A 14413-nucleotide genomic window follows, 5' to 3' on the forward strand; every position below is an offset into this window, starting at 1 on the left:
CTGCGACCGTACATGGGAGAATATTTCTCATTATGGTGGAAGGTGTCTGTGTGGCTGTTACTGGAAGTATAGTGAAGTACTTAAATAGAACTCCCTGCCCTCCTACAGCACCAAGGAACAGATCTCCAGTGTATTTGGGGAAACAGGTTTGCAATAGAACTCCACCTGTTAAGATATTATAAAGAAGGCAGTAAAATAATACAGTTTGTAAATGGTATTTTCTGCTTCTTGGGGCTTGTTTCAAGTTTGAAAATACTTTGTTTCTTACTACATGGATCTGTCCACAGGTTCCTACATAAATGCAGCATTCCATGTGTCTACAGATTACCCCTGGGCACTTAGGATCGGTTCACATATGTCTGGCCGCGGTTTCAGTACGGCTTTTAAAAGTAGTCCAGTGCAGTTTTGTTCACCGGTTCAGGTGTGATTCGGGTGCAAAGTATTACTTGAAATTGCACAGGACTCTTTTTTTTGAAAAACAGACCATGGCCGGCCTACAGATGTGTGAACAGGCTCCATAGAGAAAACCTGAACTATGTAGGGCTGTATGCCCTCCTGCCAGCTTACATTTCTTGAGGACTTCAGATATTTTTCTACCATAGTTTCTGGAATGGTTCTCAGCCACCTTTGCACTTAGAGTGTTCCCACTCATCCTAAGGCATTCTTCATATTATATAAAAAATAGATAAAACTTTTAACAAGGTGAGTGGGACAACTTCTTGTAACAGTAACAGCAAATGTGAATCTCAGGAAATAGATCTTGCCTCCAGAGCTCCTAACAGGTGTAAGAAACCAATATCTAATTGAAATATAATTGTTGGGTGGACTTTCTCCCTAAAAACAAAGGATATCACAAAAGCCAACAAACACTTAAAATATAAATTACTTATACTACAGTAGCCTGTGTGTCCCCAAAACATTTTTATATCATACATTAATTTCCTGTTCCATGGTATACTATCTAATGCTAAACAGTTTTTTTTTATCTAAAATTACCAACCTGTTTTATTATCCTTTGGTCTATTTTCAGAATTTAAAGATGACAGAACCTCTGGTCTTGGATCATCTTTCTGGAAAAATTAAAAAAAAAAAACTAGTGACAATAGAAAAAAGTGGAATGGGACAAATAAAGCTTTAACCGTATGTAGTATATTGGTTATTTGTATGTTTATTAACTCAGGCAATTATACAGAATTAACAAATCTAAGGTGGTAAAAAAAAAAAAAAAAAAATGTATTTACTGTACATCTTAATCAACCATTCACATCTATGCCTGCCTAGATGAGCTTACAAATGAAAATACTGACAACCTTACAAGCACCTACACAATCATTTTAGAGGTAATTGGCAGATTTTTGAGCTAGCAAAAATATACCCGTTTGGGCATAGGAAAGGCATTCTGGGGTTTGGCAAGTCACAGCCTACAGCCTGCAATTGGAGGGGGAAACCAATGGCAGATCAACTTAATGTTTTATTTTATATAGCAGTTCAATGTTCTGAAGAAAACCTAGAAGCCATCCCAAGGAAGCATACCTTTGTTTCTTGACTGTCGCCCCTCCTTGTCCTTTTCATGATCTCGTCAATTCTCTGTATAAAAAAAGAATTATCATCAGAATATAGAAAGGTGGACAGATGAGGTCACAATCTCCACCTCAGCCAATCAGAGGAAGATTTGGACCCAATAACACAAAGTTGCTCGTGAACGGCTGAGCAGATCTCAGACTGAATCGACTTTGTATGAAAATGAGAATGAGATGGGAAGGTACCGTATTGCTGCCGAAACGCAGCGCTGTAAACTGTATTTCCCTGATGCAACCTACAGTGCTAACAGCCACTGCATCGATTTCTAAAGGAAATAGCCAGCTTGGTCCAAACAAAATATTTAAAGTCATAGTATACTTGGAGTTAAGCTTTAAAATCAACCTGATCTGGCCTACAAAAAGCAACCAACAGCACTAAAATACACGCTATTATTACTATTTGGTTCCCACAAGCATTGTGGCGACCTAGGGGATTAACCAAATGAAGTTTTAATTTCCTCACTTTGGTCAAAATGTAAGAATGTTTTGTGAAATACCCTTTTCGAAGATGCATTGAAGTCAATTTGAAAGGTGAAGGGTGGTTTTTAAGAGTGTGATAGGCATTAAACCACTTGCCAACGGGGCCCTAGTCGAATGACTGGTACAGCACGGTCGGATAATTTTGGGAAGGCGTACAATGACGTCCTCCCAGAATCACGCTTTTTGCGCGCCCCCTGGGGCACGCACACGGGACTCACGGATCGGGGTAAAGGGCGTCACAGATCGGGGTAAAGGGCGTCACAGATCGGGGTAAAGGGCGTCACAGATCGGGGTAAAGGGCGTCACAGATCGGGGTAAAGGGCCAATCCCAGCAGGCCTTTACCATGTTATCGCTCCGTCCAAACTGTCAACAAACTGCGTCATGTCCGGTTCTCTCTCTCCTCACACCGATCATGTGAGGAGAGGGAGAGAGAAGCTGCAGCGTGAGGCTGCTTGATTTTTTGTTATTCATTCCAAGTGCCCAGCAGTGCCACATCTGTGCCTCTTCTGTGCCCCATCAGTACTCTACAGTGCACCATCTGTGGCCATTTGTGCCCCAATACAGTGCCCATCAGTAAGTGCTCATCAGTGCCACCCTATCAGTGGATCCTCAACGGCGCTGTAAAAATGTGTACAAAAAAAGCGTAGAAAAATGTGCTTATTTTCTTTCCATTTTCCAAAAACTTGTGGAAAAAATGAGATGTTCAAATAACTCATTGTGCCTCATAGAATATACGTTGGGGTGTTTTCTTTCCAAAATTGAGTCATTTTGTGAGTGTTTGCATTGTCCTGGTGCTCTAGGGCCTTCAGAAGTGTGATAGGTTGTTTGGAAATGGTGTGTAATTTATGTCCCTAGAACACCTGACGGTGCTACCTGCATGTTGGGCCTCTGTATGTGGCCAGGCTGTGTAAAAGTCTCACACATGTGGTATCACCATACTCGGTTTTAAGTGTGTATATGCCATGTGAGAGAAATAACCAGACATAAAATAGCCTAATAATAATAGAAATAACCTAATATGACAATTTTGTGAAAAAATGTAAATAAAAAAATAATTCCTCATTTTGCAAAGAATTGTGGGAAAAAAATGTAAACGTGAAAAAACTTGCTATGCCTCTTACTAAATATCTTGGAATGTCTACTTTCCAAAAAGAGGTCATTTGGGAGGTTTTTATACTTTCCTGGCTTGTTATGCCGCGTACACACGGTCGGACTTTTCGACCGGACTTGTCCGACGGACGCCAACATGCCAAATCCGGCGGACAATCTGATCATGTGTGGGCTTCACCGGACCTTCAGCGGACTTTTCCAGTGGCAAATCTGACGGACTTTAGATTTGGAACATGCTTCATATACAGTATTTTCCTATTGCCACACTTTTGCACGTTATTTTATCACAATTTGTCTGATTGTTGTGTTGGCTGCTCTCCTCACCTTTTGGGTTGGCGCATTATTATTTTAGATTTTTTTCAAATCTTTACGTCGTAACTCCGCCGGACCCAATAATCCGCTCATCTGTATGCTAGTCCGATGGACAAAAACCAACGCTAGGGCAGCTATTGGCTACTGGCTATCAACTTCCTTATTTTAGTCCTGTGTACGTCATCACGTACGAATCCGTCGGACTTTGGTGTGATCGTGTGTAGGCAAGTCCGGTCGTTAGAAAGTCTGTCTAAAGTCTGTCGGACGGGCTGTCGGACGGGCTGTCGGACTTTTGTGGCTGAAAAGTCCGACTGTGTGTATGTGGCATTAGTGTCTCAAGAAATGAGATAGACCATCAGTACATCAGGTGTGAACAATTTTCAATGATTGACACCATAGCTTGTAGACTAACTTTGACAAAGTCCAAATAATATACACTGATTTTTACGAAAGATATGTAGCAGTATAAATTTGGGCTAAATTTATGAAGAAATTACTAATTTGCTAAATTTTATAATGGAAACGAAGAAAATGCATTTTTTTTTTTTTTTTTTACACAATTTTCAATCTTTTTTTATTTATAGCGCAAAAAATAAAAAACCCAGTGGTGATTAAATACCACCAATAAAAGCTCTATTTGTATGAAGAAAAGGACAAAAAATTCATATGGGTACAGTGTTGCATGACTGAGTAATTGTCATTCAAAATGTGATAGCACTGAAAGATGAAAATTGGCCTGGTTAGGAAGGGGGTTTAAGTGCCCCCTTCCTAAAAGTAAATCCAAAACCCACTAAATGAAATAAGCTAAAACTAAGCTACATTCACTTAACAAACCGGAACCCTCTAAATAAATGAAATTTTTTTTTTTACATAAGCAGCTCAATGAACGAATATGAAAGCGGAGGTTAAATTTCACCAATGGTAAAATTGGTAAATATGCCAAAATCACTCTGTTCATCCCTACATTCCTATTAGTCATATTGATCACCATGGACTGATGTAATCATTATGCTGTGACAGGGCACGATAATGCTGATGCTGTTCTGCCAAAACATATCCAGTAAACAACAGAAGGCTTACCTTCTTTCTCTCCAGTCGTTCTTGTTCAATCTGCTGTATGATCTGTTCTCTCTCTACTCTCATGGCTTCTGCTGCTTCTCGGGCCCTCATTTCAGCCTCTTCTTTCTAAGAGTGACACAAAAGTGAGTCACAAATATAACACTAGGTTTAGCAGGCTCTATGGTGGTTATATGATTTATGAATACCATTGTATCATATTTATTAGGCTGAGGATGGCATTTTATCAAGCTAAAATAATGAACTGAATCTTTGAGAATACATACCATCTATATTAAAAGGGAAACAAAGGTTTAAGATACATTTTATTTTTTTATTTTTTTTAATGTTTATTACACATACATACATATATTGATCCACACACACACACAATCTGAAAATAAAAACATGCAGGCAATAAGCACAGCGTACAGGCCAGATTTTCATATATAACAGTGTACTAAGCTTTCAAGTGACATTAGAGTTATAATGTACAGTATTGCAGGAAATGCTTCCAGAAAATGCCAATAGCCTGGCTGTCATGCAGACCCATTATCTTGAAAAACCAAGGTTTCCTGAAATGGGAAAAATACTTTTTTTCTGGATTTATAATTACAGTGAGACTAGGTGCCACCATCGGTTTAAAAAAAAAAAAAAAAAGTCCTCTGTGCTTTGCAACGGTTTAGTAGAGGTCTTTATGGTTGAATTTTTATTCTGCGTCCAAAGTGTCAAAACATTTTATGACATGTACTGTATAAATCATTAAGGCCGGGTTCACACTGTAACCCGCTGCGGATCGCACAGGAGTGATGTGCGTCCCTGTTGCCCATTTCAGGAGAATCAGGGCCAATTCTATGCCTGAATTCGGCCCTGAAACGGAACCAAAGACACACAGTGTTTCTGTGCAGTGCGCTCTGCAGCCGCAACGGATTTATGTGACCCGGCTCCATAGGGAGCCAGTCACATTCTCCTGCTATGCGAATTGGATGAGGAAGAAATCCGCATCTAATTCGCATAGGTGTGAACCCGGCCTAAAATACCACCAAATTGATCCCAAGCAGGATTTTTTATTTTTATATAATTTATGAAATGCACATAAACTAATCTTTGTAAAAACAAAACGAAAAAATGCAGGAAAGCAGCCATAAACTGACTTCTCAAAGATTTGGATCTAGCCTAAAAATACAAAACTCAGTAACCAGGGAAAAGCCCTTTTACTTACCTACACCAGGAGGCTGCTAGACTGGTCCCTGCAGCCTCTTTTCCCTTGCACTCCAGCAGTCAAATGCCCCTGACATCATCAAGACTGATGCAAGGACCAAAGCCAAACATGAGGACACTGAGGGACAGTCAACTGTTGAAGCATGGGGGAGAGCCGTTTACTGGGGGAGTGGGGAATCAGGTAAGTAAAGGTCCTTTTAACACCCCCTAAACAAACGAGCAGTGAGCCCCCAGGCTTAAAAAAACAATGGGTGGCAAAATGTTTTTTGTTGCTGGTGCTGTGCCAGCATTCACCGGATTGGAACTATTGCTGCAGCTGACCACCTCCTTCCAGGTCTCCTTCCCCACCACTGAATGAAAGAAATATTGCCCTACCTCTGCCTCCCCCATATATGTGAGCAAGTAACACTTGAAGAAGTCACCCACTAAAGGTTCTGTAAGCAGGAATCCAGTGTACAGACACTGGCGCCGGTATGTAGAAGGTTGGTATTTTTGAGGGGGTGGAGGGGGGCCAAGACTATAAAAGCAAAGCCTCATATGGAGGAAGGTGCAAGGATCACTGATGAGAAGGTACTGGTTAAAAACGACTTTTCCTCACTATGGAATTACATTTTTTTTTTTTAGGGCATGTGACTGATAATTGTCTGCTTCAGACTGGTCTAAAGTCTGGCGCTAGAAGATTAGAAAAGAGCTCTGCACAGAATTGGAACTTGCTGCAGGTATGGGTGGGGCATTATACTTTGTGTGCATAGCTGGGCTCATTCTTGCAGGGAAAAAGATCTATAGGCAAAAGTTTTTTCATTTTGGATAGAGTAAGGGAAAATTATAACCCGTCATTCCTTTTGCCATCTGTTTCCAATTCAGATGATTTCCCTTCACTTCCTGTCCCATAAACCAAAGCAGGAAGTCAGAGTAAATCTCAGCAAATTAAGGGAATCCATTGGGGCCCTCCAGGTCTCTAGAACTAGAGTCCTCATTGGAAGATTTTCCCTCTATTACTTTTCTGAGGACATCTCAAAATCTGGAATTTTCGTTTACGGTCGTTTTCAATGATAATGGTAAACAGGACAAATAGAGAGGGTGAATCTCCCTAACAGGGGCACAGACAGCAAATAAAACATACTAGGTGGTCTAATTTCCACTCTGTCCAAAACTAAAAAAAAAAAAAAAAAAAAAGTTTTTAGTTCTACTTTAAATGCCTCGCGTATCAGGTGCAACTTTGGGGAAACATATCAGTACTTATATACAGGCCTGCCATGAAAACAACAGCATTACGCAAAGTCCTTGCTCTTTTTCAATTTCAAAAATGTGAAAGTGTGTGTTGCACACACAATCACTTTACCAACAATAATCAAAAGGTTACCTACGAAGATGCCATTATATCATGTACCTGCTTTTCCAGATAGGCCTGCAATTCCTTTTCTTGTTTTTCCTTCAGGAGTCTTTCTTCCTCTGCTTTTCTGTTTGCTTCTTCTTCTGCTTTCCTTCTGGCTTCCTCCTCTTCTTGCCTTTTCTTTTCTGCCAGCAAAGCTGCTTCTGCTTGTAGACGTTGCCTCTCCTCCTCTGCCTTCCTCCTTTCCTCTTCCTTCTTCAACCTAGAAGCACACAGTACAATACAAGAAAATTAGATTGGTTTTACAGGGAAGAAATAGGAAACATCTTGTGAAAGAAACATCAGTAAAATGGAATTGGGTAACCTGAAACTTTTATTACTGGATCGGTTCATATCTAAACTACAAAGTAGTCTCCTTAAGGTGATCACATACAAAATGTGGAGCTTAAAAACCCGGTATGAGAAAAATGAGGAGACTGCTTTTGCTAATACTTTGTCTTAATTACGTTGAAATCACTGGCCTGGAACAAGTATTAAGATATGAAGAGCTAACTTATTTGCTGCATGCATGTGTCAGGTCAATGACACAGAAGTATCAATAGCCAGATAGCTATCATCTTCAAAAGAAGCAAATGGAATCCAATTTCCCTCATAACAGGAGAATAAAGCAAAAGATTAACTTTATATATCAATAGTTTCTGATTTGCTTAATCAACCCTTTATTGATTAAGGCTATATACATCAATAGTTTGGATAAGGAGATATTGATGATACTTGGCCCACAGATTACATTTTTGTAACTATGAATCCCTGTTACTAGAATAGCCATCGTTAACACTTGCTAATTTTTAAATTTTATTTAGCTGTATTTGGTAGAAAGGATCTGTGGGCCAATTATTATCATCAATATTTCTTTATCCAAACTATTGATATATAAAGCCTTAATCAATAAAGGATTGATTAAGCAAATCAGAAAATCAGGTTAATCGCCAGCATAACATAAGAATATATCAGAATAAGGACAATAGTTATCCAAGTAAGTACAGGTTGTTCAAATAATGATATATACAGTGGATCTAAAAAGTCTAACAAAATGAGACAAAAATAAATCATTTCAGAACTTTTTCCACCTTTACCAAGTTGAACAGCAAACTGAAATCTTTTAGGTGGAGGGAAGTAAAAATAAAAAAATAAAATGATATGGTTGCATATGGTTGCACCCTTAAACTAATACTATGTTGAAGCACCTTTTGATTGTACTACAGCACTCAGTCTTTTTGGGTATGAGTCTATCAGCATGGCACATCTTGACTTGGCAATATTTGCCCACTCTTCTTTGCAAAAAACACTCCAAATCTGTCAGATTGAGAGGGAATCTCCTGTACACAGCCCTCTTCAGATCACCCCACAGATTTTCAATCGGATTCAGGTCTGGGCTCTGGCTCAGTCATTCCAAAACTTTAATCCTCTTCTGGTGAAGCCATTCCTTTGTTGATTTGGATGTATGCTTTGGGTCGTTGTCATGCTGAAAGATGAAGTGCCTCTCCATGTTTGACTTTCTAGCAGAAGCCTGAAGGTTTTGTGCCAATATTGACTGGTATTTGGAACTGTACATAATTCCCTCTACCTTGACTAAGGCCCCTATTCCAGCTGAAGATAAACAGCCCCAAAGCATGATGCTGCCACCACCATGCTTCACTGTGGGTATGGTGTTCTTTTGGTGGTGTGCAGTGTTTTTCGCCAAACAAATATTTTGGAATTATGGCCAAAAAGTTCAACCTTGGTTTCTTCAGACCATAATACATTTTCCCACATGCTTTTGGGAGACTTCAGATGTGTTTTTGCAGAATTTAGCCGGGCTTGGATGTTTTTCTTCGTAAGAAAAGGCTTGCCACTCTACCCTATAGCCCAGACATATGAAGAATACGGGAGATTGTTGTTGCATGTGCCACACAGCCAGTATTTGCCAGATATTCCTGCAGCTCCTTGTTGCTATAGCCTCCCTGACCATTTTTGTTTGTGTCTTTTCATCAATTTTGGAGGGATGTCCAGTTCTTGGTATGTCACTCTTGTGTAAGGATGAGCTCCGGCGTGTTCGCCAGGAAGTCAGCACTGCGCTAATCGCAGGCAGTGAGACATTTCCTGATCTCTGCAGCCACGCATCGGGTAAATGTCTCACTGCCTGTGATTAGCGCAGCGCAGTGCTAACTTCCTGGCGGGCTCTGCACATGGGCTGTGCGAACACCCCAGAGCTCATCCTTACTCTTGTGCCATATTTTCTCCACTTGATGATGACGGTCATGGCTTTTGCTGTAGGATGCGACTAAGAAAATGTAGGGAAAGACCTACTAGAACAGCTGAACTTTTTTTGGGGTTAATCAGAGGAACTTTAAATGATTGCAGGTGTGTACTGACTCATACTTAACATGAGCTAAAATGCGACTTAATTCTGAACACAGCTACATCCCCAGTTATAAGAGGGTGTGCACACTTATGCAACTACATTAATTTTAGTTTTTTTATTTTTACTTTCCCCCTAAAAGATTTCAGTTTGTAGGTCACATTAAAAGGTGGAAAAAGTTCTGAAATTATTTATCTTTGTCTAACTTTTTTACATCACAGAAACCTGACATTTTAACAGGGGTGTGTATACTTTTTATATCCACTGTATATATAATGAACAATCTGGAAAGTCAGGTATCATATAGTCAATTTGTCAATAATTCCAACTTCTAACAGTAGTAGTGATTAGGTGGAAAACCACAGGAGTGGTTAGGATCGTTAAAGTGATTGTAAAGTTTTTGTTTTTTTTTTCTTTAAAAATAACAAACATGTTTTACTTACCTGCTCTGTGAAATGGTTTTGCACAGAGCAGCCCAAATCCTCCTCTTCTTAGGTCCCTCGCCGGCGCTCCTGGTTCCTCCCTCCTGCCGAGTGCCCCCACAACAAGCAGCTTGCTATGGGGGCACATGAGCCGAGCCGCAGCTCCGTGTGTTGGGGGCATTTGGCCCCACCCCCTCTCTCTCCTGATTGGTTGACTGACTTTGACAGCAACGGGAGCCCATGGCACCACTGCTGTGTCTCAGCCAATCAGGAAGGAGAGTCCTGGAAGGCCAAGGCATCCGTGCAACATCGCTGGATAGAGATGGGAATCAGGTAAGTATTAGGGGGGCTGCTGCACACAGGATTTTTTTTTTATCTTAATGCATTAAGATAAAAAACCTTCTGCCTTTCAACCACTTTAAAATACCAGAGAAGGGGGGACCAATAAAGGGGAGGTAGAAAAAGGGACAAGAGGTTAATGGTTATAGGAAAAATGGTGTTCCCATGCCTTAAAATTACAATCTTAGTGGGAATCCCACAGGGTCCCGCAATCTTCATCAAAGTAAAAGTAAAGAAGAAAACAAAGTGAAGAAAAAGGAAAAAACAAAAGGGGGGGTTAAGGAACTGGCAAGTACCAAATCCATGGGTCAGACGTGCTGTCAGATTTCTTAGTGTTGTTATGGAGAGTAGAGGTGGGTTTGTCATTGACCAGAATCCAATAAAGAAAGATAAAAAACAGTACAGTGCTGGACTAATTACAAAGTGAATGGATGTGTAGTTAAGTGAATATGAGAGAGTGGAGGAAGGTGAAGTTGGAGCAGTGGCTGCTAGAACTTGGCATTTTTACACTATGGAAGTTTCCTTCTTTTTCTGGCATGGTCTATCTCCGCTGGACTGTTTGCTGCTATGAGTCATTTTGTCATCACACTCTCTTGAGCATTCCCAATTGCCACAAAGGAGACATCCGGAAAGGAGAAAGGAGATCTGAGGGCCAACAACTGGTATCCTGTTGCGATTCTTTTGGTAACCTACTAAGCCTGTACTGACGCCCCTGAGTAAGGGCGGTCGCAGGCTTTCTGGTAAGCCTCCATCTTGTTTTTCACCTGGTGACGGGCAGCACAAATAAGCTGGAACATCAGATTTGGATCTGCTTCACCTTTATATTATCACATTTGTGGACTTTTGTTTGAATTCTTTTTTCATTTGAACATTTTTTTTGGCACTTTTTGGAACATTTAAGTGTAATAAGTGTTGATACTTCATGACCTTTTAATATTATTATTTCATATTTATCATGTATTTTTTCTAGTTTTTTTTATATATATCCTATTATTAATTTTCATATTCACTTAACTACACATCCATTCACTTTGTAATTAGTCCAGCGCTGTACTGTTTTTTTATCTTTCTTTATCTATGTGCCCTCGTATTGGGGTTATAGTACGTAGCTGCAGGACCTCCTTCATGGTTCTTTGATTTAGAGAAATTTTATTTCAGCACCTAGCGCAATTCTTCTTTCTTTTATATCAGAATCCAATAAAGCTTATGTTAATACATATATATCACACACACACACACACACACAATATACGCATTTGTAAGTTTATTCTATACGTCCTTATTATATTTTGCCTTTCGATCATCAACCTGACCCACCTCTCTGCCTCCTCACGTTCACGTCTTTCTTGCTCTTCTTGTTCTTTCTGGAGTCGTGCCTGACGCCTCTTCTCTGCCAGTATCTTTGAAGCCTCATCAGCATCAGTTGTCCCTGCTATGATCTTTCCAGAACCTGGAACAGGAAAGGAATATAAATTGCAGACAGTGTATAAAGTCCCTCCAAACCCCTGTTGATAGGGAATGTGTTGTTGGCGAAAGTGCAGCAGCAGTTTTGTAAGGCTAGCGCTGTCCACAGTGCTGAACCTGCTTTTTTTACATTTCTACAAAAAATATGTAAAGAGTCACATAGGCACCTTACTCACTAGTGTGTACGAGTAGGCAAATCGTAAAAAATGTAAATTTTATTAATTTAGCTTCAATATATCTGCCGATGTACAGAATATCTTGTGTTAGATCTCCGTCAACCATTCCTCTACAGAAACCTTAAAAGTACAACTATAGGCAAAAATGCTTTTTTCATTTTGGATAGAGCAAGGGAGAGTTAAAACCCGTCAGATATTTTTCCCCTATCTGTGTCCCATTGCAGAGCTTTACCTTCACTCCCTGTCCCATAGCCAAACAGGAAATACCTGCAAAAAGAAATTCTTTGGGACCCTCAGGTCACCAGGAACTAGTATCCCCATTGGAAGAGTTCCCCTCCATTACTTTTCTGGGGGGGGCAAAACAAAATGTGGGGGTTTCTTTTACTTTCAATGATAATGGTAAACCTGACAAGTAGGGAGGGTGAATCTCGTTAACGGGGACACAGACAGCAATAAAAACTGACAGGTGTTCTAATCCCCCTCCACGCCATTCAAAAAAAACAAAAAACAAAAAGAAGTTTTGCCTTTAGTTATACTTTAAAGCAGTGGTCTCCAGCCCTTTGCTTGCTTTTATCCACTGATACCAACAATGGGGCATAATTCCCCTCTACTGAGACCAGTGAAGGGGCACAATTCCTCCCAGTTACACCAATGATGGGGCACAATTCCACCCAATGACATCAACAATTGGGCCAAAATGACATCAATGATGGGGCACGATTCATCCCTCCGACACAAAGAATGGGGCACAACTTCTTACACCGACACCCAAAGATGGGGCACAATTCCTCCCAATGACACCAAGGATGGGGCACAATTCCTCCCAATTACACCAACAATGGGTTGTTGGTGTCCCACTGACACCAACAAAGGGGCACAATCCCTCCCACTGACACCAACAAAGGGGCACAATCCCTCCCAATGACACCAACGATGGGGCACAATTTTTCCCAGTTACACCAATGATGGGGCACAATTCCACAAAATTACACCAACAATTGGGCACAATTCATTCCACCGACACAATGGGACGCAACTCCTTACACCGTTATCCAACGATGGGGTACAATTCCTCCCAATGACAACAATTGGGCCCAATGACACCAACGATGGGGCACAATTCCTCTCAATGAGACCAATGATGGGGCACAATTCCTCCCAATGACACCAACCCCTCCCACCGACACCAAAGGGGCACAATTCCTCCCAGTTACACCAATAATGGGGCACAATTCCACCCAATGACACCAACAATTGGGCAAAATTCATCCCATCGACTCAATGGGACACAATTCCTCCCAATGACAACAAATTGCCCAAAGACACCAACGATGTGGCACAATTCTTCCCAATGACAGCAACAATGGGGCACAATCCCTCCCACTGACATCAACAAAGGAGCACAATTCCTCCCACTAACACCAACAATTGGGCACAATTTTTCCCACTGACACAAACTATGGGGCGTTGTTTATTCCCACTGATGTCAGGACCTTTTCTACTCCCAATGGCTACAGTCCAGCCCCCCTTAAGTTCGAGGGACAGTAAACTGGCTTATAAGGTTTGGAGACCCCTGCTTTAAAGTATAACTAAAGGCAAAACTTTTTTTTTTTTTCTCTTGAACAAAGTGGAGAGGGATTAGAACATTTGTCAGTTTGTATTGTGGTCTCTGCCCCTGTTAGGGGCAGAGACAGCAATTTGTCCCATTTATCATTATAATTGTAAAAGAAAGCAAAAGAAAATCCCACATTTTGGGTTGTAACCAGAGAAGTAATAGGAGGGGACGTCCTCCAATGGGGACACTAGTTCTGGTGAATGCCTTCAATTTGCAGGAATATCCTTTCATTCCTGTTTGGCAATGAGACAGGAAGTGAAGGAAAATCTCCAAAATGGAACACAACTGACAAAAAAAAAATATCTGACAGGGGTAATAACCCTCCCTTGCTCTATCTAAAAAAAAAAAGTGTGAAATTGCCCCACACAGTTAGTAAGCACCTACCTAGGGAACATTTAACCCTTTGACTGCCCCTGGTGTTAACCCCTTCCCTGCCAGTGCCATTAATACAGTAATTAGTGCATTTTTATAGCACTGATCACTGTATGTGTGACACTGGCCCCCAAAAAGTGTCACTCAGTGTCAGATTTGTCCGCCTCTATGTCGCAGTCCCGCTAAAAAATGCAGATCACCGCCATTACCAGTAAAAAATAAAAAGCCCCATCTATCCCAAAGTTTGTAGATGCAATAACTTTTGCGCAAACAAATATACAGAAATAACGTGGTTTACGAGCGTTTCGCAATACAAGCAATTTTTTTAAAATCCTGACTCTGTTTTCCGAGCGTTGTCTTGCAAAACGAGCAGGGTTCAAGCCTCTGGGGTGTGCAGTACCACATTTGCCCAGAGGTGCGGGGGCGCCGGTGACACTCTGAGCCGGTCAGAGCTGCTCGGAAAAACTCAGAAAAACACTCCGTTCGAGTGTCTCTGAGCCTCTGAGTGCATCCGAGCGACTCCGAGAGCTC

The 14413-nt window shown here is 40.9% G+C and overlaps 1 protein-coding gene across 13 annotated transcripts in view; it reads right to left on the reverse strand.

Annotated features, from left to right (window-relative positions):
• MAP7D2 (MAP7 domain containing 2) overlaps positions 1-14413 on the reverse strand; it is a 221039-nt gene that overhangs the window by 13844 nt on the left and 192782 nt on the right. For all 13 annotated transcript variants that reach the window (XM_073616480.1, XM_073616483.1, XM_073616482.1 and 10 more), the window contains 5 exons: positions 11573-11705; positions 7151-7355; positions 4564-4668; positions 1534-1587; positions 1001-1070 (listed from right to left, as the gene is read on the reverse strand). In XM_073616480.1, the coding sequence (XP_073472581.1) occupies positions 1001-1070; positions 1534-1587; positions 4564-4668; positions 7151-7355; positions 11573-11705 (567 nt within the window). The remainder of the gene's footprint in view (positions 1-1000; positions 1071-1533; positions 1588-4563; positions 4669-7150; positions 7356-11572; positions 11706-14413) is intronic.

The sequence above is a fragment of the Aquarana catesbeiana genome, linkage group LG02 (assembly GCF_042186555.1).
Source record: "Aquarana catesbeiana isolate 2022-GZ linkage group LG02, ASM4218655v1, whole genome shotgun sequence".
NCBI classification, from domain to species: domain Eukaryota; kingdom Metazoa; phylum Chordata; class Amphibia; order Anura; family Ranidae; genus Aquarana; species Aquarana catesbeiana.